Here is a 24,825-nt window from a genome sequence, read left to right as displayed (position 1 = left end):
ATCAAGTGCGGGTTTTTTTCTCTCTAAGGTTGTAAGTAATTACGTATGTTCCCTTTTTCCCCCGTGACCCCCTCCACTGCCCCGCGGGCCTCCAGCACCCTGTTGTCTGCGTCCAAGTGCCATGCGTGTGTGCATACGAGGTCTTTGGTTGATTACATCCCACCCACCCACCCTCTCCGCCTTCCCCCCGAGGTTCCGCACTCTGTCCCACACTCCATGTCTCTGGTTCCACTCCATTCATCAGTTTGTTACTTAGATTCCACATGAGTGCGATCATGTCATACTTGTCTTTCTCTGACTGACTTATTACACTTAGCATGATACTCTCCGGGTCCCTCCATGCTGTCTCAAAGGGTAAGATAGTCTTCTTTTTTACTGCTGCATAGTATTCCATGGTATAAATGTACCATAGCTTTTTTATCCACTCATCGACTGATTAAACACTATTAAAAATGTTTTAATTGTATAAATATAGTTAAAAATGTGGAATCGTGCATTTGAAAAACCCTTCGAATCAAAATATGCAATACTTAAAACTGAAATAAGAGTTTTAAGGCAAATGTTAAGGCCTAAGAAGGCACTAAGTTTTTGGATTTATAATTTAAAGAACTATATTTAATAATCCCAGACACTTAAAATGGATAAAAGAAGAGACTGAGAAAGATCTTATTTTTAACTTTATTTTTATTGTCACTATTACAGATAGAGATATAAGAACCCACAACCATATTAAACCAAAAACCTGTGCACAGAAACAAGATGAAAAAATATATCAAGATGTTAACATTCTTTGGATGATGAAAATATGGGTGTATCTCTTCTACATTTCTGCAACTTCAAAGTTTCTATAATGAAGACATTCTGTGTTTACAATGGAAATATATGTAATAAAGGTGGATTACCAAAACACTGTGATAAAGATCATTCAAGGAAACCAAGACAAAATACTTAACCGTAATCCCACAACCACACAACTATTTCTTAATTATTTCCATATTTCTTCCCATCTTTGACTCTATGCATACTTATCATTAACACCCTAACAATCACAGACTGGTGTACAGACAGATGTTAATAGGAGCTGTTAGGTGCTGGGAATATGGGTGAATTTCTTTTCTATTTTATTGAATTCCCCCAAATTCTGAGTATTATATTTGCAATGGGAAAATACATACATAAGATTTAATAGCAAAACACCAAAGATCACCCAAGGGATTTGAGACAAAATATTTAACCATAATTCCACAACAACAACACTATGTTAATGGTTCTCCACACTTTTGCTCACTGTAGACTTGATGCATAATATTCAACACTCACCACAAGTTTGTGCACTGAAACAAGATGGAGGAAACAGATCAAGATATTCAGTTGTTGGGTGTTGGGAATATGAGTGATGTTTTTTCTTTTCTAATTTACTGTATCTTCCAATTTTTTCCTCTGGGTATGTATTATGCTTGTAATAGAAGCATAATAAACTTTTTTATCAGGACACTATTACTAAGGAACATTTGAAACAAAGGTAATATAACATCAACTTTGAATACACATTTTGACACGGTTAGAATCATAAACCTGTGCACAGAAACAAGAAACAATATATTAAAGAGTGTATCTGTCTTTGGATGGTGGGAATATGGTTTGTTTTTTTTCCTCCGCTTTTATTTTCCAACTGTTTGATAATGAGTTTAAGTTTTGTTCACAATGGAGACATGACTATAAACTTTTTAGTAACACTACCATTAAGAACATCAAGGAATTTAAGAAAAATAATGCTCAACTAGAAGCCTACAATAACAACACAACAGCTGTTGACTAAAAGCATACATTCTTAAACAGTTATAATTGTAGTATAAATATAATTCTGTGTCCTGCTTTTTCCACTTAATATTCTGTAAATATATTTCCATGTTACTACATAACTCTGCATGATTATCATTTTTAAAACAGCTGAGTAAGAATCAGATACGTTCACTTCATCTATCGTTTGGCATCGAAGTTGTTCCTGATTTTTCACTAACACAAGGTTGGGACGGACACCCTGACATTTGGCAAGTTGCTTTCCGAGAAGGATCCACCGATTGATCCGCCAACAGTGATGAACCAAGTTCACCCCAACATCAGCAATGGCTCCCTTCTCAAGGACCCTGCTCGGATGCAGTGGCTCACTGCTCCCGTTTTCCCGGATGTCCGTTCCAACCTCCGCTCTTTTGACGCAGTGGGCCCTCGCCTACACCATGCCGTCCAGATGGCCCCTTCGAAACTGCCCCGGCCGTATTCTCACCGACCTGGCCTTCCAAAGCATTTCCGATATTTCCCTCCGTCTGCTTCCTCACCCTCCCAGGTCTGCGCTAGGACTCCTTTCTTTGGCTTTCTCCTTTCTGCTCCATGCTCTCAGTCCAGCAACCGCTCTGGACTTCGGCACTCCAGCAGCTCTGACACCCCTCCACAAGCCCTAACCACGCAGATCTCGGAGAGTGAGATTTGGGCACATGCCCAAAGAAAGTATTGGCATTTTCTTTCTCAAATTATCTGCTTTAATCTTTTGTTCACTTCTTCTTCAGATCCACTTTGAATTTTTTTTTTAAATTTTAAAATTATTTTTCCAGTCAACTCAAAGCCAAAAAAAAAAAAAAAAAAAATCTCAATAGTCACGACGTGAGGGGGAGGGGAAGCAAAAGGAGCACAAGTGGCCCACAGAGACGACACAGGAAACCACAAGCTACGAGGTCGATCTGCAACGGATGGGAATCAGACCAACCGGACTCTAACGGACAGTTCAGAAGCACTTAGAGGGCCGAGGGAGGGGAGAAGAGATGGGAACAAAACAAATTAAGGCTGCTGGGAACCTGAGTCCATGTTACGCTTAGGTTGACTGTAAAGAAAGCTTTTCTTTAAAAAAAAAAAACAAAAACAAAAAAAAAACACAAGTTAGACATGGGGCTGGGGGTCAGACTGGTGAATACAGGAAGGAGGTTCAGTAAGAGAAAGCTGAGGATACTCGCTCGGGGCGCCCAGGTGCACACTGGCTGGCGGCGGCACCCACTAACAAAGCTCGCTGCTACTTGTCACTTAAGGCAGGAAGCGCACACAAAGCGATGCGAGTTGTCGCCTGCACCCCTATTTACAGCGTGAGAGCTCTGCTCACGGTTCCAACCTTCATTAGGCACTGTCGTGATCTAGTGATGGTCGCAACCCACTCTCTTCAAGGCAAAGAAGCAAGATTTACAGGGAAAAGCTTGGCGTTTGTGGATTCACTATCGAACACACATTAAGTTGGTTAAACAAACACAAACTTGCAGTATTTTTGCATGAGAATCACTGCAAGGTATAAATGGCAAGGGATCAACTTGGGTCACAAAAGGTGAATCCACAGATTGCAAAAGGCTTATACAGCATTAGGTTCCAAGGTGTTGGTGTAGACGAGATGGCTGAAAAGGAAGCTCAAAGAACTTCTCTTCTCCAACAGCACAGAGGAAAGGACATTTATCTCGCATGCCTACACCTTACAGGAATATCTAAGAGTAAGGGACAACACACAGTTACTCAAAAAGATACTCAAGGGGTTAAAACAATGCACAAGGAATCTTTCACAGGTACTAAGATATTTACAAGTATGGTGCTCATTTCCTCTTCCAAAAAAAAAAAATTGAAGCATACCACGGAGGTATCTCTGCACAGTAAACTGTAACTCTGTATCATTAAGTCCAAGTACCTGTGACTACTGTTTGCTATGATTTGCTATTTATATACAGCTCAGGAAAAGTATATGTAGGTTACAGAAGTATCATTTGGTTGGGGCTATTTCTGTAGTCTGAGATCTCCTAGGACTGTCCCTCAAGCTGACCACTAGGATGAAAGGGAAGGGATGTGCTGTGGGCCCCCCACACGCACGCTCTGGTGTGTGATGGGAGGAAGTTAAGACCAATGGAACCGCCACCACCTCCTCCGGTTCCTTTCCAGTCCAAGGTATCGGGTGCTAAAAGTCAGTGTGTCCAAGCTGAGCTACGTGTCCTCCTGACATGATTATGGGTTTCTGTGAGTTCTCTGAGGGCCAGGTCCTAGGACGGAAAGGTTTTCTGACCTTCCGTGTTCTCAGCCAGTGTGGGTGTTCTGGTGTCTGGCAAGGGAGAGGCGGTCACAGAAGAGCTGCCCGCAGACATCACATTTGAAGTACTTGTCGTCAGCCCCGTCGTTGCCATGAGTGCTGGTGCTGGCATGCCCAGTGTAGTGTGAGCTTTCCCCATAGACATTTCCAGACTCGAATATTATCACTCTGGCATGGGTCTGCCGGTGCTCCCCGTAGGCCGAGGTGGTAGTGAAGGTTTCGCCACATTCCCTGCAGTCATAGTATGCTTCTTCAACCTGAATCTCTTGGTCTTCATCTTCTTCTTCCGGGTCTTCGATCCCTGCGCCATCCGGCTCGTCGGCGTCTCCCTCTGGCTCTTCAGCCTTCCCCTCCAGCTCTTCATCTCTTTCTTCAGGGTCTTCGATTCCTGCGCCGTCTGGTTCGTCAGCATCCCCGTTGGGCTGTTCGGCCTCCCCGTTGGGCTGTTCGGCCTCCCCGTTGGGCTCTGCGGCCTCCCCATCCGGTCCCTCCGCCTCCCCGTTGGGCTCGGCGGCCTCCACATTGGGCTCGGCAGCCTCCACCTCTGGCTCGGCAGCCTCCACCTCTGGCTCGGCAGCTTCCATGTTGGACCCCTGGATCCGCAGAACTTCTCGTGGAACAAGAACATTGGCTTCCACTTCCTGGGCTGCTGCTTCTTCCTCTTCGACGTGGAACTTCTGGTGTTTAGTGAGAACGGTGTTATGAATAAAGGACTTCCCACAGTCCTTGCACTCAAAGAATGGAGAATCTCCTTTGGGGGGCTCAGTAAGGAATGAGGTATGAACAAAGGAAGCCCCGTAATCGTAGGGCTCATCATCCTTCTCATGGATTTTCTTGTGATCCCTCAGGTCTGACTGGCTGAGGAAGGACTCTCCACATGTTCCACACTCATAGTGCTTCTCTTCGGCCTGACTTCGCTGTAACTCGGTGAGGGCCAAGCCTGCATTGACCGCGTCGCTGCTTCTCTGGGCCTGCTCCGGTGAACCCTCTCCCATGTGAAGTGCCAGATGTTCATTGAAGACGGAGCCATGAATGAAATCTTGCCCACACACGTGGCACTGAAGATACATCCCTGTAGGATTCGCCTGTGGGGCCCGAAACCTCAGTGGGTTAATGATGAAAGGGTGCATAAAAGGCTCATCATACCTCCTATGGCCATAATATGGGTCTTGCTCATGAACTTTCTGATGCTCAAAAAGGAATGAGCTGTGAACAAAAGATTCCCCACATGCTGGGCATTCGAAGAGCTGCTCTCCGGTGTTCTCTCTCTGGTACTCGCTGATGGAATGGGTGTGAATCACAGACTGCGTGTACTCACGCGTGTTGATGAGGTACTCTCTGCCATGAACTTTCTGGTGGTCCTTCAGGTCGGCCCGATCTGCAAAGCCCAGCCCACAGTCCTTACATCCATAGATTGAGTCCTCAGAATCCTCCTCCTCCTCCTCCTCTTCCTCCTCCGGCTCGGGCTCTTCCTGCTCGGGCCTGCCAAGGCCTGCACCCCGAATGACAGAACCTCCATGGAACTCTTCTCGGGCATAGATCTTCTGATGTGCGCCAAGGGCTTCGATGGTGGCGAAGGACTGCCCACAGTCCTTACATGCCTGCGGCACTGGCCGTTGGGCATAACTTGTTTGTGCTGGCTGTTCGGCATAACTCATTCCCACTGGCTGTCGAGGAGAGCTTGTCTGTGCTGGCTGCTGAATGCAGGTCATCCCCTCTGGCTGCTGAGCGCCGATCATCCCCACGGGCTCCTGACCGTAAGTCGGCACTGGCTCTTGGACATAACTCATCTCCACTAGGTCTTCGAGGAAACTCATCTTCATGGGCTGCTGAATGCAGGTCATCCCTTCTGGCTGCTGAATGCAGGTCATCCCTTCTGGCTGCTGAGCGTAACTCTGCACTGGCTCTTTAACGTAACTCATCTCCACCAGCTCATCAAGAAAACTAGTCTGCACTGGCTGTTGAATGCAAGTCATCCCCTCTGGCTCTTGAGCGTAACTCACCTGCACTGGCTGCTCAGCGTAACCCTTCTGCGGGTCGGTGGAGGCTAAGCTGCGAATGACAGATCGCTCATAGTTTTTGCTTCCAAAAGGCTTCTTTCTGTGGTGAACCTTCTGATGTTCAGTGAGGTCGGAGCTACGCACAAAGGACTCTCCACACTCTGCACACTCGTAGACCTTCTCTCGAGGGCAAAACGTCTCAGGTTCACCGAAGTGGAGGGAGTGGATTACTGAAGTCTCGCAGTTCCTGCGCTCAATGTTTTTCTTCTTGGCACGAGCCTTCTGATGTTCTGGGACATGTGAGTTGGACACAGCCGACTGGCCATCCTTCTTAAACTCACTGGCTCCCTCTGCAGCAGGACTTTCCGGAGGTTCAGGACCAGACGCACGGCGTATAACAGAGCCCTTGTAGTTGTTATTCTTGTCCGCTTCGTTAGGGCTGGCTCTGGCAGGAGTTTTCTGTTGCTTTTCATCAAGATTTGAGGATCCTCCCTTCTCATTACTTTCGTTTCCACTGGGACTTTTGGGGAGTTTGAAAACGGGTAAGCTATGGATAACGGACCTCTCATTTTTCTTTTCTTCAGAGGTCTTCTCTCCAGCATGGACTTCCTGTTCAGTAACATCTGAGCTCGTAATGGTCGACGCTGTGATCACTTTTGGTTTATCGGGCCCCACGGCACTGTGACATTTCTGGACTTCAGCCGAAGATAAGCTGTGAATAACAGACCTCTCATTTGGTTTCTTCTCAAGGACGTTTTCTTCAGTGGAAATTTTCTGGTCGTCATCAGGATTAGAGCTAATGGTGAATGCCTTCTCGTCCTCGTTTTCAGGTGGTCTTGTTATAGTATGACTCTTCCGAGACTCAGTGAAGGGCATACTACGAATGACAGACTTCCCGTACGGCCTGCCTTCATAGAGATTATTTCGAATACGAACTGGGTGAGGCCCACTGAAGTATGGGCGTTGCTCAAAGGCACCCCTGCCATCTTTAAAGGCATAGAGCTTTTCCTGTAAGTAAGATTTCTGACGCCTTCTAAGGAACTGACCAGGAATAAAGGTTTCCTCAAACACTTTGCCCTTGTTTTCAAACAGGTTTACTCTAGTGTGAATCTTCTGATGTTCTTTCAGAGAGGAGCTGTGACGGAAGGTCTCCCCACACACGTTACATTCGTACATTTTCTCTTTAGAATACATTCTCTGCAGCTCCTTAAAGGCTGGGTTGGGTTTAAAGACTTCATCATCTTTGTCATCTCTCCCATGGGTTTTCTCCTGGTGTTCAACCAGAGCAGAACTATGAAGGAAGGTCTCCTTACACACCTTACACTCATAGAATTTATCTTTCCCATACATTTTCTGAAGCTCACTGAAGGTGGGGCTAGGCAGGAAGGGCTCCCCATCTTCCTCACCATTACCTCCTGTGAGATGCTCTCTGGAGTGGATTTTACAATGTTCGGCAAGATCGGCAGTCTTGTCGAAGGTTTCCCCACACTCCTTACACTCAAAGCATTTCCCCCGAGCCACACTCTTCCCAGTGACAGCCACACTACGGATAAACGCTTCACCATACTCATAGAGATTCTCTCTAGTGTGCATGATCTGATGCTCGACAAACTCGGATATCACACCGAAAGCCCTCCCACACTCATCACACACATAAGGCATGGCTGCAAAATCAAGCGGCTGCGACTCAGCGGCGGGGGAGCTAAGGCTGCTCGTGCTCAGGGCCTTTCTCATGTCACTACATTCGAAGGGTCTCTTCCGCGGAGAGCCTCTCTGATCATGAACGGAACCCTTCCCATCTGTGTCAAACTGATAGCGCCTTTTTCTTTCAATAACTCTCTTTTTGGGAACAAGGTTTGAGTTACAATTAAAACCTCCCCCAAAGGCATTCCCTGCATAGACCCTCTCCTGAATCACTGACTGTCTGTTTAGGGACGCATCTTTCCAATCGTGGTCTGGCCTTCTGGGGAACCTTAGAATCCGGTCGTTAGGTTCTCTCGCTCTTCCGGATTTGGAGTTTCGCGGAACATCCTTGTTGAATTTCTCCATTATCACTCCATGCGAAGCCTCCTCTTCACAAATTCCCCGGCGATGGGTTGACTTTTTGGCTTCAGGCGTAGCTCTCAGACCTGAAAAGAAACACCAAATGTAAATTCTCCCTAGTTCCTGTACTTGTGCAAAGTAACAGCAGGTCTTCCGTGACGGTGGTGTGAATATAAATTGTTAAAGGTTTATCAGTACGGCAGGTCCTCGAGTAACATCGTTTCATTTTAATTGATGAGATGCCGTAGGGATTTAACTCTGTTGACATCGATTAGCCTATGGTAAAACTCATTTCACGTCCAGTTCCAGCACCTGCGGACGTTAAGTGAGGACGCACTGTATGTATGTACGGATTAGTGCCCATCTCACCGGTTAAAGTGGCCACTACGCATGGTCTACCTAGTGCTTACCTCGACTGGTGCTTGGGTAGGCACTTCTCTTTGACCTTGAATGGCCTTGTGTCATGTGGGAGTGGCCATCATCTTCGGCAAGCTGAAGCCCTGTTCACAATAATACGACAGCTCATACTCAAGTTGGGGACCAAGACTCAGCACTATAAATTGATGTCTGTCTTTCGCCGAGCCACTAAATATGAAGCAGCCCAAATCCAATCCTTTGGATGTCTTGTGCTTGCAGTTTCACTTCCTTACTACCATCCCTTAGCTCATTCTAACCTGAAGGTAATTAATCTTCCTGACTCCACCTACACTTTTGTACAGAGAGACCTTCGTGTCTCCCCAAATTCACTGCATCCTTTTCAGGCTTCACCTTTCCTGTCTCACTGGCCTCCAGGGGTGTCCTCCTACCTCTTGAATTCTCTTTCCCTGCCTCTTCTGCAAACACCGGAGCTCCTCGAGGCTCCCCTGCCTTACACAGAACTCTCGGTTCAGCGCTCTCCACCGCACAGACTGGAACGGCCAGCTGCCTGCTCTGACCGAGCTCGGTGGTTCTAGGCGGGCACAGGGAAGTCAGCGTCCCATCCCTAGTGTGTATTTAAAAAGTCTCTGCTGTCACCACCTATGAAAGTACCAACTCTGTGGCAGGTGCCATCTCTGTGTTCCCCCAATAGGCTCTTCACCCAGAGCCAGAAGGATTTCTTAACAACAGAAATCTCTTCATTTAGGTTTCTGCTGTGAGAGCTTCCAAAGGTCTCTGATTACCCTTGAAGTACAGAGAGATCCACGTGGACACTGCCATCCTGCGGGCGGAAAGAGGAAGGTGGCAAAATGCTCCAGTGCCTGCAGGAGCAGCGGCTTACCCAGGAAAAGCAGCTTCCTGTAGTTCTCCATGTTGTCCTTGATGGAGTTCTGAGCCTTCCTGTCCTCGGTGAGCTTCACCATGTCCTGGTATGACATCGTGTCCTGAAACAGCAAACACAGACCTCAGTGGGGCCGCCGGAGGGGCACGCAGAGAGAGAAGAATGCTTGCGATATGGGAGCTACGACATACAAAGGTATGTAGGAAGTGCTCACAGCGTTTGGGGTTCTGAGTGGTCCAGGTCAAGTTTTACTAGGGACCTACTTTGTACCTACCTTGGCGCTATAGTCTGAGGAAGATCCAAAAGACGCATGACACACATTCCTTGCCCTCATGCAGCTTATAATTTGGTTGGAGAGAAAAGACTCATGAAACAATTAGAGAACAATAAGCAATAAAGTGGGGTACAGATAATCAGTGCTAACAGGCTTAGTAGAGGGACAGTTCAGGGTGGGTTAGACCAGTGAGCAAAGGTTTTGTAGAGAGTCTTGAGTGGGGCATTCAGTGGCGGGCACTATTTTGACACAGAGAGAGGGGGCTGGTGGGAAAGCTTCAACAGGCTAACTATCAACTATGCATGGCATATGTGGGGAAAGAAAATGTGTTTTAGCAGACATATGGTCAGGAAGTGTGACTGATGCCTCCCACCCCTGCGCGCGCGCACACACACACACACACACACCGTGTCTTGTGCACACATGCTTTGCACAACATGGCTACACTGTGGGCTCCTCTGGGTGTGGAAGTTCCAAATAACCCCAGGGGGGCGGTTTTCAAGAGCTAAATGCCTTCCTTTCACAGCTGTCTTTTGTGTTCTAATGGGTCCTTTCCTAAAAAAATTTTTTAATCCCCTGTATCACTCCAAGTCTTCTATACAGAATCTTCCGGAACCTTTTCTTGCTGCTGCACTAAAACATGACTGCTTTCAGAGGGCGGTGGTCCCGGGAGCACAGCACCAAGGCTGAGGCACACTGAAGGAGGGAGACAGGACCGTGGGGGCCCACCCGTTTCAGAGCCACGGAAAAGGAGGGTGAAGGGAGGACTGCGCCATTTTTGAGCCGAGCAGCCGTGGGAACAGAAAACTGAGCCTCGGGTTCCTCTGTAAATGGGGAGAAGGGCATCAGCCCGCCTTGCCGTATTGTGGGGGAGGCAGTTCAACGTGACGTGTGGTTTAAATAGGAAAAAGTATGCGAAGAAAACATACGTTACTCTAAGCTCTTCTAGAAAGATACTGGGGTAACGTATTAGATAGTTCCACTGCAGGCAAGTGGCATGGACGTTAACTGAGCTCTGAGCCGTCCTGCCCTCAGCGAGCTCCCACACGTCCTGGTTGGACACTGTACCCTAAAACGGCAAACGCAGGCCTCCCACCGGAGTCTGTCCCATGGGCCTCCAGAGAGAGAAAACGCAGCAAAGAAAGGCAGTTGCACAATGAGGTGCATCTCTACTGGGAGATACATGAGCACAGGCGCCGGGATTTAGGAGGAGAGCAGGTGTCCGTGCCGTGAGGAAGCACCAAACCCACCATAAGGACGCGGAGCTTCAAAATGACACGAGGTTGGGGCTGAGGACCTTTAGGGCACAAACGAGCTACGACAGCTCAGGAGGCGCGCAGAACGGGGAGTTACACCCTGCATGGCCGGCCGCATCACTTGACGGAGCGGCCGGGCTCAGGCCTGCCTCCCTGCTGCAGTGCAGAGGCACCTGCGAGGCAGCAAGGAGGCCGGCGCTCCTCGCTCCTCGCCTGGGGCTGGCAGAGGACAGACGGGTCAGGAGCGTGGTGGCCTGAGGGGGCCAGGAGGCTCACCCCCGCTGTTTCTGCTGTTAACAGACCCCGAGGGCAATGGCAAAAGGGAAAGGGCATTTTTCGTATCTGTCTCCATTTGCCTAATCGGAGGATACTGAATGTACGTTAAATTCTGAATGGCAATTTCCTGTGAAAGAACGATGATCCTCTGGTGTCAGACTGTCCATCTAGCACGCGTGGGCAGCCCTACGGCAGCGGCTCCCTTTGCATCTGTAATCACCAGTGGCACCCGCAACTGCACAAGCTACACCCCGTCCCCCAGGAACGGGTGCTGCCTGGAGAGCCCGGCGCACCACCGCACAGCCACGTGGCCGGCGCACAGGGCGCTAAGCGAGTTCCTCATCGTGCTCGGGAAGGAGAGCTTCCTGAGCAGGAGAGTTCCTCTGACCACGGGGAGGAGTCAGGAAATGGCAGCGGTCACTCTGGCCACTTGCCACCTCTGGGGGCAGACCTGGGATCCATTCAGGAGTAACGGGGGCGCCCTGCCCAGGCGGGATTTTAGGGGGCAGATGCACGCACACACTGTCTTGGGAAAAAAGGCACCTCTGCCATGAAATGAAGAGAGGGAACCGGCACATACCTGGGACTGCAACTCATACTGCATCATGAAGCTCCGGCGTCGGCGCCCTCGCTCCAAGGCCATGGTTCTCTCCATCGCGGCGGGAAGGGAAAGGTCCCGGTGAGGAAGCCCTGGGGAGAGAAGGCCGTGAGGGAAAGGCCTGGCCGGCCTCGCAGGCACGTTAGGGAGGTCAGAGCGCAGGACTTACTGCTTCTGACAATCCTGCCGTACGGCCAGCGCTCCCGCAAGGTCAGGTCCCTGCTTCTGGCCCTCCGCTCCCGCATCCGGGCTCGCTCCCAAGCCCGGCCCCGGTCCCAGGCTCGGTCCCAGGCCCTGTCCCAGGCCCGGTCCCAGGCCCGGTCCCAGGCTTGCTCTCGATCCCGGTCCCAGGCTTGCTCTCGATTCCAGTCCTGGTCCCAATCCCGGTCCCGGTCTCCTGCGAAAGCCAGACGTTTGGGGTGAGCACAGCGCTGACATGTGTCCCCCCATGTGCAAGCCCCCTCCACAAGAGCACGATCCTTGCTCCTGCCTTAAGGAATCAGATCCCACATCCAGGTCTCCACACGCCCAAGGGCAACCTGGACTCTTGCCATCGCCCTCGGCCTGGAACGGTTTCTGGAGGCTTCGACTACGTGGAGGTTGCGCTAAAGCAAGTTCTGATGCTTACTTCAGAAGCTCCGCCCCCCTTCAGACACTTCCGCTGGTTCCCCAGGTTGTACACGGTCAAGTCCACCTCCAAGATGGCCATCAGCCCCTCTGCCATCAGTTACCCAAGCTTCCCTCAATGTGCACATTACTCTCCTTACAAAACATACGTCCTGCCCAAAGCAACGCTCCTTTTAAACGTTCACCAGAGCCTGGCTGCTGTGACTCAGTGGCTGAGGGTTGACCTATGAACTAGGAGGTCACAATCCGATTCTTGATCGGGCCACATGCCCCCTCCCCCCGGTGACGGGTTCAATCCCTGGTGTGGGGCGTGGAGGCAGCCGATCAATGATTCCCTCTCATCATTGATGTTTCTATCTCCTTCTCCCTTTCTCTCTGAAACCAATAAAAATATATTAAGAACGAGAACTGATTTTTAAAGAATGGTTAAAGTTCACCGAAGAACTGTTTAACATGAAACAGCGTTAGAGCCTCGCCCCGCCTGGGCAGGCTGTGGGTGCAGCTTGAACAGCCCACTGCACCCTTCCAAGAGCAAATGCCGTCATCCCTGAAGATACACGTCCTGTATTCCACTCTACATCGGCTCCAGCTCGGGTATAAAAATGCCTAATCTATTACCAACTAACCTGTGCCCCCCTCAGATCTCGGAGCAGCAGTGGGGCAGGGGGGGGGGGGCGCCCTCAGAGGCCCCGATGCCCACGGTGCCCCTTCAGGCAGTGGGCAGCGGGGCTGAAGTCTGGCGCTGTGCCCACGGCGGCATGGCCCGACTGGTACTCACTGCAGAAATAGATGGAGCGTGCCAGGGAGGAGCCTGCTCCGCTCCGGCTCATGCTGTCTTCGTTCTGGGTGTCACGGTCGTCTAAGAGGACACCAGACACCCACTTAGTGCTGGCCCTCACCTGCCCGCTCTCTCTCTCTCTCCCCGCGCCCCACCGCACATCCACCTCCACGGGACGCTGGAACATTCTGAGCCCGTCACACCTCAGCTGCGACCATTCCTGGTGGAAACTGGGCTGTGACCGCTCCTACCTCGCCCCCAACAACTGCAGCCCCATACGACTTCCTGGCGCACCACACCCTTCGGTCTCCAAAAGGGAACCGGACCCTGGTCGGTGTGCTCAGTGGTTAGAGCATCGGCCCAAGGACAGGAAAGTCGTGGGTTGGATTCCTGGTCCAGGGCACATACGCCTCCGTTGCAGGGTCCCCAGCCCGGTAAAGGCTTGTGAGTGAGGCAAACAATAGATGTCTCTCTCTCACGTCCATGTTTCTCTCTCCCCACTTCCATCTAGAAATCTATGGGAAAATACCCTCGGGTGAAGATTAAAAAAAAAAAAAAGGGAGCCGGGGCCACAGCACGAGACACGTGACGCTCCTCACGGACCCTTGCCCCGAGCGTCCCCGTCCCTCCCACCTCAGGGTGGGGTGGCTGGTTTGTCACCCTGGTGATTCTGCTCCCCAGGGGGCCCGGGCCCATCACAGGGTTGGCTGTGCAGGGGAGAAGGGCGTGGCCCAGCATCAGCAGGCCCGGCCCCCCGCCTCACCTTCGGGCCCGTACATCTCCTTGTATATCTCCAGCAGGGCCACGAGCTTCTCGCAGGTCTGCGGCCTCCGCGCCTGCACCCAGGGCTTGACCCTCTCTGGCAGGATGTTCAGGTACTGCTCGAGGACCAAGAGCTCGATGATCTCTTCCTTGGTGTGAATCTCCGGCTGCAACCAGTCTAGGCAGAGGTTTCGGAGTTTGATCAGGGTCTTCCGAGGCCCGACAAATTCCACGTAGAGGAAATTCCGAAACCTCTGATGAGAAAATTCAGAGTCAGTCGGACTTCCTCCTACGGTGGCATCCGGGTCCTGAGCCAAGTCACTGTCTGGCTCATACGGGTCTGGGGCCCAGGACTTCCTGGGCCTGCTGGAGTAAAAGCGCTTTGGCGGCAGCATCTCGCTAGGGAAAGCGGTCAGCGGAACCACCGAAACGGGTCACGGGAAGGACGCAGCAGCCGCGCCAGCCAGTGCTCGGGGACCTGCAGGGCGCAAGAGACACACGGCCCGGGGGTGAGGCCCAGCGGCCTGCGAGGGCGTCAGCAACGCTTCTGCCAACAGGCCAGGGGGGCAAGCGGTGCATATCCCCCCCCACACACAGACACAGACACAGGACCGCAAGGCACAGGCATGCCTCGGGCACCGCATGCACTGAAGGAGTCAGGTCGCTACTGATAGGCTTTTGTTTGTTTTAAACATACGTATTTTCATTGATTCCAAAGAGGAAGAGAGAGGGAGAGAGAAACATCAATGATGAGAATCATTGACTGGTGCCTCCTGCACGCCCCCTACTGGGGATCAAGCCCGAAACCCAGGCATGTGCCCAAACCAGGAATCGACCCATGACCTCCTGGTTCATAGATGGATGTCCAACCACTGAGCCACACCACTCAGGCACTACTGACTGGTTTTATGATCCTGGGCAACTTACTCTACATCCTGGCGTCTGTCCCCGTATCTGCAAATAGGGAACAACAGACGCACCCCCCTTTGAGGACCATGAAGCTTCCATAAGCCAATATGCCTGAAAGGCTCACCACCTGCCCTGGCCGGTGTGGCTCCGTGGGTAGAGCATCGGCCTGCGCACTGAAGGGTCCCAGGTTCAATTCCGGTCAAGGGCACATGCCCGGGTTGTGGGCTTGATCCCCAGTGTGGGGCGTGCAGGAGGCAGCCAAGCCGATCAATGATTCTCTCTCATCATCGATGCTTCTCTCTCTCTCCCCCCGTCTGAAGTCAATTAAAAAAACGTATTTTTAAAAAAATTATTTTGTTTTAATACGTCTAAAGGGAAAAAAAGGTGTTCCAATTATTTAGAGTTTCAAAGTAGACTGACTGTGTGGGAATAAAGGCAGTAAGCTCGGTCCCACGCTCCCCTGCTGTGATGGGCTGCACTCTGCTCCCAGGGAAACTGTCCTCCATTGTCCCCCCGGGAGCCGTGGCACCAGCACGGTGCCCTGCCCCGCCCCTGGAGGAGGTGTGACAGTGGAGAAGGCACCAGATGCCACCTGCTGAGCAGAAGCTTCCAAAGCAGGGGACAGGCAGGTGTCCTGGCTCTGAGCACCGGAGCGATCTTTCGGACGACAGCACAATTTTACCCAGGACCTGGCTACCTGGCTCAGAGGGGCGGCCTCCGGCAAGGGCAGAGGCCGCAGAAGCCAATGTGCCTCCACGGGAGGGAGGGAGAGCACAGAGCCCGCGCCTGTCGAGACAAAACTTGGGTCCCCGACAAGATCCAGTCCGATCTCTGAGACAGCAGGACACGCTCAAGTATGCAAATCACCTGTTGGAACAGATCCTTTCCGGAACTTCCGAACAAGCCACTCTGCACAGGAACAGAGTCAAAATGCCAGGGACCTGCAGACATTTCACAGGGAGAAACATGGCTGGTGAACACGGAAGAATGTGCAAGTGTCCGAGACCCACGCTCCCAATGGCCGTGGGCTCGGGATCACTGGGGTGACACCTTTTCGATCACCTTCAGGAAAAGACCAATTACATGTCGTATAAACCAACCAGGAAAAAGAAACAGAAAACCTTCAGATTGTTTCTATGAAACCAGCACTCAAAACCCAAGCCGAAGATTAGCACTAACAAACCGCTGACCACTCGCTTAATGAAAGAGGCATAAAAGTCTGAACACTATCATCATTGAACATCGTTCTAGAGTTCTAGCTAATTACAAGACAAGAAAAACAAATCTGAGGCATAAAGAAAGGTGTAACACTATCATTCTCTTATGAATCAATAGGGAGATGTTATAACTTAATAAGGAAATAATTTATAACAGACTCCTTAAATATGTATCAACAATACTTTTTCTAAGTGGGAAGAACTCCAATATAAAAAATAGCACCTACATAAAGTTACAAACTATACTGCAATAAGCTAGAGACACAGAATAGTCCTGGGAGATGTATGGATCCAGTACACTCAAGTTCTAAATCCTCCCCCAAATTAATGGATATTATCTAACGGAATTTCAAAGAATACTAATGGGAACTGGACAGTGGCTCTAAGGCAGTGGTTCTCAACCTTCCTAATGCCGCGACCCTTTAATACAGTTCCTCATGTTGTGGTGACCCCCAACCATAAAATTATTTTTGTTGCTACTTCATAACTGTAATTTTGCTACTTGTTAATGAATCGTAATGTAAATACCTGTGTTTTCCGATGGTCTTAGGCAACCCTGCTAGCGGTTCTCGCGACCCACAGGTTGAGAACCGCTGCTGTAGAGCCTAAGACCATCGGAAAATTACAGTTAAGAAGTAGCAACGTAAATAATTTTATGGTTGGGGGTCACCAAAACATGAGGAACTGTATTAAAGGGTCGCAGCAATAGGAAGGTTGAGAACCACTGCTCTACGGTAACATGGAAGAATTCCATTTAGATCAATATTTTGAGAATTCCTATGTCAAAAGGCCAATAAGCCAAAAACAAAATTTAAGAAATATATATTTTTTGTTCTTGACACTCTTCTAGAGCAGGTATATGTCGTAAATTGCTGTAAAACACAGTGAGTAGTAATACATCTTATTGTGACTCTTCAAGAAAGGGGTATAAAGTTTAGTGTTTTACGAATGTATTTGACCATGGAATTCTTTTACTTTTTCCATCACCAAGAAATAGTTTGATATAATCTTGGGGTAAGAAAGTTGTTTTACAGTATGATGCCTAAAGGCAGAAAGATGACATGAAAATAAGAAGTGACAGTCTTGTCTACACCATCAAAGTCAAAGAAAGAAAATAACAAAAGAAAACCACTTGCAATTTATGACAGAAAGACTGATTCATTTAAGAATCATAATGAGTTTACTATACATAGTTGAGTATGTAGTCGTCTATGAAAATGGCATTGCAACATAGTAAGGAATGTGTAGATTATTTCAATAAGTAGGACTAGGAAAACTAGCCAATCATTAACTTGAGGGGGAAGATCATACCATATATAAAAAATGCTAAATCTAATATAAAAATGAAATAAAACTTTCATCATCTAGGAGCAGGAAAAGGTGTTTTTTTTTTTAGAATGAACATTTAAATTTTTAATTTATTTTTAAATTTTCATCTTAGTAAATTGATTGGGCTGACATTGATCAACATTAATATATTAGAGGCCTGGTGCATGGATTCATGCACCGGTGGGGTCCCTCGGCTGGCCTGCAGGGATTGGGCTGAAACCAGCTCTCCAACATCCCCCGAGGGGTCCCGGATTGTGAGAGGGCGGTTCTTGGGTGATGCACCCTAGAATCAGGCTTCCTCCTCTCTGGTTCCGGGTGCATCATTCGAGAACCGCAGCTGCCAAGTCACAGCAGCTCGGCAGCTCCTGCATTGAGCGTCTGCCCCCTGATGGTCACTGCGTGTCATAGCTACTGGTCTGAGCGTCTGCCCCCGTGGTGGTCACTGCGTGTCATAGCTACCGGTCTGAGCGTCTGCCCCCTGATGGTCACTGTGTGTCATAGCTACCGGTCTAAGCGTCTGCCCCCCTGGTGGTCACTGCGTGTCATAGCTACCGGTCTGAGCATCTGCCCCCTGATGGTCACTGCGTGTCATAGCTACCGGTCTAAGCATCTGCCCCCTGATGGTCACTGCGTGTCATAGCTACCAGTCTGAGCATCTGCCCCCTGATGGTCACTGCGTGTCATAGCTACTGGTCTGAGCGTCTGCCCCCCTGGTGGTCACTGCGTGTCATAGCTACTGGTCTGAGCGTCTGCCCCCTGATGGTCACTGCGTGTCATAGCTACCGGTCTAAGCATCTGCCCCCTGGTGGTCAGTGCGCATCATGGTCACTTAGCCTTTTATGTATATAGAAGACTAGAAGCCCCGTGCACGAAATTCATGCATGGGGGGCCCTCAGCCCGGCCTGTGCCCTTTCGCAGTCCGGGAGCCCTTGAGGGATGTCCTACTGACAGCTTAGGCCTGCTCTGCGGGAGCAGTCAGACATCAGCGCTGCCGCGGAGGCAGGACCACCGGGGGCAGCTCCTGCGTTGAGCGTCTGCCCCCTGGTGGTCAGTGCGTGTCATAGGTAGCGGTTGTAATTTGCATATCAGCCTTTTATTATATAGGAAGATAGGTTTCAGGTGTGGCCTTCACATGTGGGGTGACTTTGGCACTTGGGGAAATCTAGCCTCCTCTCCAGCTGTGACAGTGTAGGTCTGTGGTTCCAACAAGCACCTCAGGAGCTGTGTACTGCGAGGACCACTGCTCTAGGCTGAGGTTCATGTGGACGGGAGGGGCTGCTGGGGTAAGGCTCTACGTGGGGATGTGAGCAAGTCCGAGTGACCACTACCTACCAGACCAGCCTGGCCGCCCCCTCTGGTAGTCGCCACATCACCCCGCTCACACCTCCACCACTTACCACGCTGCAGCAAAGCTTCCTTTGTTGTCCACTCTTGGTGTTTCCCCAACCAGACCTACTGTGAATGGCTCGGGGAGGGAGGGAGGGCTGGCGATGGGGGCTCCTGGTATCACGGTAACCCTAGCAAGAGCTTATGGCACCAGGCGGAGGCACTGCCACCTGGCAGGCCAGTGCTGTTAAAGTGTGTCCACGTGCTTTTGCTCTGATCCTGTATGCACCAAGCACCCTTCTCAAATGGTTTCATTTCCCATGTGGGTCTGCCTACAGGGAGAGATCTGCTGATCATACACTTTTGAGTATTTGCGTCTCTGCTATAGTGACCTCACAGCATAAATCAGAAAACCAAAGCTGAGCAAGCTGTTTTCCCACGTACACTAGTAGGTCAGCATGGCTTAGTACGGCCCCTGAGCTTCATTCATGTGAATCTACCACATGAGGTGGGTTCTTAGGCAGAGCAAGGTTTCAAAGTCTCCACAGGCTTGAGCATGGACGCTGGCTACTTGGAGCTTTCACCCAGGCCGGGCGTAAACCCACCCACCCCCAGGGGCCCGTTTCAAGCAGCACATTAGCCTGTCCCCAGGTGGTACCTCACACGGCCACCCACTTGGCCAGCGTGCTGTCTGACTCCGCATTTAATCGGAGTTCTCATTCAGGGGACACTGAGGCCAAGGACTACGTCACTCGCTTCTGGAGACCCGAATCTAGCAGGACCAGGCCCAGCACCAAGGCTTGCTGGTAGAATGAGCAGCTGTGCTGTTCACTTCCCCAGGCAACGTGATTCGCTAAGTCCGGTCTGAATCGGTCCGCAGGCCTGGACAAAGGGGACAGCCCTGCTGAGTCTCTCTGAGTACCTCTCGAGTCCATTACTTACCCACTGCCGTGACCCTAAATCCAAGCCACCATCTTTCCCTCAGACCCGAGGGTGGCCTCCTGGCACCCACTGTTTCAACCTTCCCCTTCTGACCCCTGCAACCAGATGACATGTTAAAAACAAAAATCTGATCATCGTGTTACTTCCGCGGTTAAAGGTCGCAGTGGCTTCCCATGTGCTGCAGATCAAGCCACGTGCTTACCTGTCCCCCACGTCCATCCAATGCTGACCGGGTCCCTCCTTCGCTCCGGGAGTCCTGGACTGTTGGCTCCTCTCCCGTTCCCTTCGGAACGGCCATGTCTCCTCTCCCAACACTCCTCTTCCCACACCTACTATCCACTGCCCTTCAGGGCTCCACTTCCACGTCCCTGCTTTCCTCAGGGAGGCCCTACATGGCCTCTTCCAGATTAAGGTAACTGCCTGCAGCGAATGCACGAGTCTCACAATCACGTGTTCAATGTATTTCATTACTTAACACGCTGTGAGCTCCAGGGACACACTTCCTTTCCCACCGGGGGCCGTGTTTATTGGTGACTAATGACTCTTTTGTGTTCTTTAATCGCCCAGGAAGAGAGAAAGAGTGGGCCTGAAGTGGTAGCTGTGCTGGGAAAAGAGTGAGGATACCAAAAAGGATGGCACGAGGCCACGGACAATGTCTGGCGAACACGGGACCCACCAGAAGTGTGTGTGCGTTTCCCGGAGCACAAAAGGTGCTGTGGCCGTGTGGGTGGGCCACGTGGGCCAGGAGGAGGAAGGACGCGCCCACTCCAAGGACGGGTGTGGTACTGTGAGGCGAGAAGTCGAGTTTGGCTCACCTGGACTCAGCCACCTGGCGCTGGGATCTAGTCAGCCGTCTGCGAAGAGGGTAGAAGTTCGAGAAGGCAGAGCTGGGGAAGGAAAGGAAAACATGAGACATCACGTTTGCTTTGCCGAGACGGGGTTCCTCCGGCCGGGGGTGACCCCGCAGCAGCAGCACCTTCCTCTCCGGCACTCACAGGGGTCAGCGGAGACCAGGAAGAACAGCCCTGCCAGAAGGCAGGGCCATGCGCTCTCCGAGGCCCAGGCTGTCCCCTGGGCTGTGTCAGTGGGTGCGCAAGGCAACCTGCAGGGTCTGAGAACGCCCCTAACAAGCAGAGCAAACCGAGGAGGACGCGGGTGTGGGCTGTGCCAACTTAGGAAGCCCGCCCATTAGCCACGTGGCACTGCCACTCGCTACGGGCAAGGCCGTGTGGCAGGAGGGGCCAGCGGCTAAGAGGGCACTACGGCTCACTGCTCCTGACGGGCCAGGGACAGCACCAGCACCTCGCTTTTATCCTCGTGTTGATCCCCACCACGTGCTCTCCTTTCATAGGACAGCAGAGGCTCTGAGGACTCAATCTCAGAGCTCATGGCCATCGATTACAGCTCACCCTTTGGAAAAAACAAGACAAACAGTACACCGACTTTTGTTTCCTCTGGATACCACGTGGGATAATGACAGGGGTACCCCTTGGAGAAGGGAGGCGAGGCTCCAGCGCAGCCGTTCAGCAGCTGGTGGTGCAGGGCCGGAAACTGAACTCACGGCGTGTACGTAAGCAACAGGGAGAGCCCCGCTCCCACAGGCCCGTGATGCTCTGGGCACCACTGTGTCGGGGCCGTGCTATCAGCCGACCTCAGAACCCTGCATAGGCCCCGGCACGCTCGGGGCTACGCTAACGCTGTCACTGGCGGGTGCACTTCAAAAAAACTCGGCCCGGGAACGGTCCTGCGGCAGACCCGCCCCCAGCGCCACACCCGCGGACAGCGCCACACGTGGCTGTGCGCATGCGTGGCCCCTGCCGCCCGCGGCCCCCCTCCCAGCAGGAAACCCCGCCCCACGCCGAGCGGCCCCGCCCCCAGGCCCGCCCCCAGCGGAGAGCTGTCTCCTCCCCTCACTCCGCGCCGCGCCCCCTGGCGGCCATGCTCGCTCCACATTCCTGCCCCACAGGGTGCAGGCCCACCCCTGCCCGCGAGGCCTGCCCTGTCCTCCGAGCCCCCACAGCCCGCCGCCTCCGTTCCTCCACTGCAGATCCTGCCTTTCCCCACATCTCTTAACAGTCCTCAATTCTGAACCGCAGTTCTCTCCTAAGGGACCCCCAGAACCGCGCAGTTGAACCTGGTCCCCCATTTCTGACGCGGCTTTGGCGCCCCTCAGAGGAAGCAAGGCTCTTGCCGCCAAGTCGCGCGGCCACGTAAGATGGCGCCACTGCAGCGAGCGCACTGCTGGCCGCTCTGCGCTTGCGCAGCCGAGACCGCGGCGGTGGCTCGGTGCCTGCAGCCCCTCCGGCCACCGCAGCCCCTCAGCACTACTGTCCCTCAAAAAGGCGCCTTTGCAGTAAGCCTTGGCTGCGACCTCCGGGCTGCCCCTGCAGCCCTGCCATCACTCAAGAGGGCCTGTACTGTAAGCCTCTGTGGCCGCCAACGAACAGCGCCAGGACGGTCCGGGTCTTCAGCGCCATCCGTCACTCAGGACAGGGAGGCCCCGCCCCTGGGCCCGCCCCTGTGGCCCGCCCACCGTCACTCAAGATGGCGCTCACGCAGAAAGCCTGGCCAACGTGGTGCCGGAGTGGGCGGGGCTCCCCGAGTGGGCGGGGCTCCCCAGGCCCTCCCAGGGCCCGCCCCTGCCGCATCACCGTCATTTACTCATCACCGGGCCAGTAGAGTGCCACAACGGGCAGGCACGCAGGACAGGACAGCCCACCCTTGGGCCCACCCTGGCAGGGGCCACAAGATGGCGCATGCGCAGTAAGCCTCAGACGCCACTTACTGGCCAACAGGCACCGCAAGATGGGTTGGGTCCGCACCTCCCACCATCAGTCACTCAAAATACATCATCCTCTCAGACCCGCCCTCTGCAGCCCTGCCGTCATTCAAGATGGCGCCTGCGCAGTAAGCCTCATTGGCCACCTGTCGGCCCACAGGCGCGGGAGTACGCAGGACTGCAGCCCCCATCAGTCACTCAAGACACGCAGCCCTGCCTTGGGCTCAACCCCTGCAGCCAGCCATGCTGTCACTCAAGATGGCGCCTGCGCAATAAATCTCCCGGCTACCTGTGGGCCAGCATAGCGCTAGAAGTAGGTGGGGCTAAGGAGCCCCTCCCTCAGGCCCGCCCCTGCTGCCAGCCCTGCTGTCACTCATGACGGCACCTGAGCGACAAGCCGTGGCTTCCACCTATCAGCCAACTTACATAGCTGCAGGGCATCGGTCCCGACCCCACAGAGCCACCTGTGCGACACACCTTGGTTTGCTACCCCACCCCTAGCACCCCCCCCGCCAAAAAATGCAGCCAGACACACCCCAGGGTAAAACAGTCCTGCAAAGACCACCAGGGACGCAGTGAGCCTCTGAAGCTCGCCCCCCCCACACACACCGGCATACTGACAGCCTGTATCCCTGTCCCTCCAGATAGTTCCACAGCGGCAACAGCCATGGCAAACTTCAGGCACTGTGCCTGGTCACCAGATGCCACACGGGCCCCGCCGACAAATCGGACACTATTCGTGGCTCAATCTCAGAGTCAGAGTTCAGACCCCATCCTAGTCAGGCTGGAACCGACACACCAAGAAAGGTACGAGACAGGCAGGACACCCGCAGCCTTTCATCACTGCAGCCGCCACAGCCCTTGGCCCCGCCCCCTGCGGCCAGCCAGCAAAACTGCGCCTGCGCGGCAAACTTCAGCTGCCCCCATCAAAGATGGCGCCAAGGTAGGCAGGGCTCCAAGATCGTCAGAGCCCAAAGTGCCTGTGATGATAGCCCTCAGCCCCGCCCCATCTGCAATTAACCAATCAGGACAGCGCCTGCCCAGCGACTCGCCTATAGCGATCAGGTTGCCATGGTAGGCGGGGCTCCCCAGCCCAACGCTGTCGCAAGAAAATAACCCGTAGGCGTCACACCGTTTGGACCAGCCCCTTGCAGCCCTTAGCTCCTCCCACGGCCACTGCGGCAAAACAAGCACCGCCCCCAAACGCGGCAAAGATGCAAGGCGGCCCAAGGACCAGGGACCTCCTGGGATGAGGGTCCAGCTCTGCAGCCCCAGCCCCAGCCCGGGAAAGCGGGCAGACCCAGAGGCCTCACCACCCACGCTCGGCAGGGACCGGCCGCCGCCTGGACGCCCACCCTGGCAGGCTCGCAGTAACAGGAGCCCGTCACCACTGCAGCCATCGTGCGCCTGTCCCCCACCTATAACGCGGCAACACCCCCGACTCTCTCCTGTCGCCACCTACATCGCGGCAACCCCCCCCCACTCCCGCCTGTACCCACCTACATCGCGGCAAACCCCCCACTCCCGCCTGTACCCACCTACATCGCGGCAATCCCCCCCACTCCCGCCTGTCCCCCACCTACATCGCGGCAAACCCCCCCACTCCCGCCTGTCCCCCACCTACATCGCGGCAACCCCCCCACTCCTGCCTGTCCCCCACCTACATCGCGGCAAACCCCCCCACTCCCGCCTGTCCCCCACCTATATCGCGGCAACATAGCGCGGCACCCCCCGACTCCGCGGCCGCTTCTACTGGGCAGCCGGCCGCACAAGCTGGTGCCGCTGCGGCAAGCGCGATTCCCTGCTTGCCGCCCACTGCGGACCCCCGCCCGCCGAGGGTACCGCACCTGCGGCGTGATACCGACGCGCCCGCCTGGCACGGAGGCGCAGGCGGGCGGCCGGACTCATCTCACCTCACCACACCGCACGCACAGCGGCCGGCCCCACGGCCAGCGAGGTGCAGCCCGCGCACTGGCTAGCGCACCCGCACCGACCCGGGCGCCCGGCGGCGCCACCAGCTCAGGGTGGACATGTCCGCTCCTCCGCTCCAACCTGGACCTCCAACTCCGAGCGTCTGCGCCGCAGCAGCGCTGCCCGCGACTACTTGTGAGGCTCTCCGCAGAGGCGGGGCTCCGGCGCGCGCCAATCAGCGGCAGCGCGCCACCCTGGGCACCCCCCACAATGCCCCCGGGCCCTGCCAATCAGAACACGGTTGCCGCAGCAACCGCTTGGCGCCAGGGCCGGAGGTTGACGTCAACTGAGCCCACACGAGGGGCCCCAAAGAGGGGTCTGGAAAAAGGGGTGGGGGGCTGTGCGCCCCCGACACAAAGAAACGGGGGTGCA

At 53.2% G+C, this 24,825-nt stretch overlaps 1 protein-coding gene across 11 annotated transcripts; it reads right to left on the bottom strand.

Annotated features, from left to right (window-relative positions):
• Positions 1-664: 664 nt before the first annotated feature.
• LOC308236036 (paternally-expressed gene 3 protein-like) lies at positions 665-24,602 on the bottom strand. Of its 11 annotated transcripts, none has more exons than XM_080645243.1 (10): positions 24,396-24,560; positions 20,519-20,590; positions 15,757-15,830; positions 13,982-14,458; positions 13,219-13,299; positions 11,983-12,210; positions 11,796-11,905; positions 9,410-9,512; positions 8,562-8,651; positions 665-8,237 (listed from the first exon to the last, which is right to left on the bottom strand). In XM_080645243.1, exons 4-10 carry the CDS (start codon positions 14,373-14,375, stop codon positions 4,096-4,098), a joined length of 5,148 nt encoding a protein of 1,715 aa, XP_080501369.1. In that variant the 5' UTR covers positions 14,376-14,458; positions 15,757-15,830; positions 20,519-20,590; positions 24,396-24,560; the 3' UTR covers positions 665-4,095. The 11 variants fall into 11 exon arrangements, with proteins under 11 accessions (XP_080501369.1, XP_080501375.1, XP_080501376.1 ...); XM_080645249.1 differs by having other exon boundaries at positions 13,982-14,158; XM_080645250.1 differs by lacking the exon at positions 15,757-15,830 and having other exon boundaries at positions 13,982-14,158; positions 24,396-24,602.
• Positions 24,603-24,825: the final 223 nt, after the last annotated feature.

This window comes from Plecotus auritus, assembly GCF_963455305.1.
Source record: "Plecotus auritus genome assembly, chromosome: 10".
In the NCBI taxonomy this organism is placed as follows: domain Eukaryota; kingdom Metazoa; phylum Chordata; class Mammalia; order Chiroptera; family Vespertilionidae; genus Plecotus; species Plecotus auritus.
Note: the sequence above shows the minus strand (reverse complement) of the source record. Positions and strands in the feature narration are given on the sequence as shown.

What these genes read in the sequence shown, in the direction of transcription:
- LOC308236036 (XM_080645243.1), bottom strand. Translation starts at nt 14,375, where the DNA reads ATGCTGCCGCCAAAGCGCTTTTACTCCAGCAGGCCCAGGAAGTCCTGG. An exon ending in AGTATGAGTTGCAGTCCCAG is followed by an intron (nt 9,513 to 11,795) that starts GTATGTGCCGGT and finishes TTGCTGTTTCAG; the next exon opens with GACACGATGTCATACCAGGA. An exon ending in CTACCCAAGCACCAGTCGAG is followed by an intron (nt 8,238 to 8,561) that starts GTAAGCACTAGG and finishes GTTTCTTTTCAG; the next exon opens with GTCTGAGAGCTACGCCTGAA.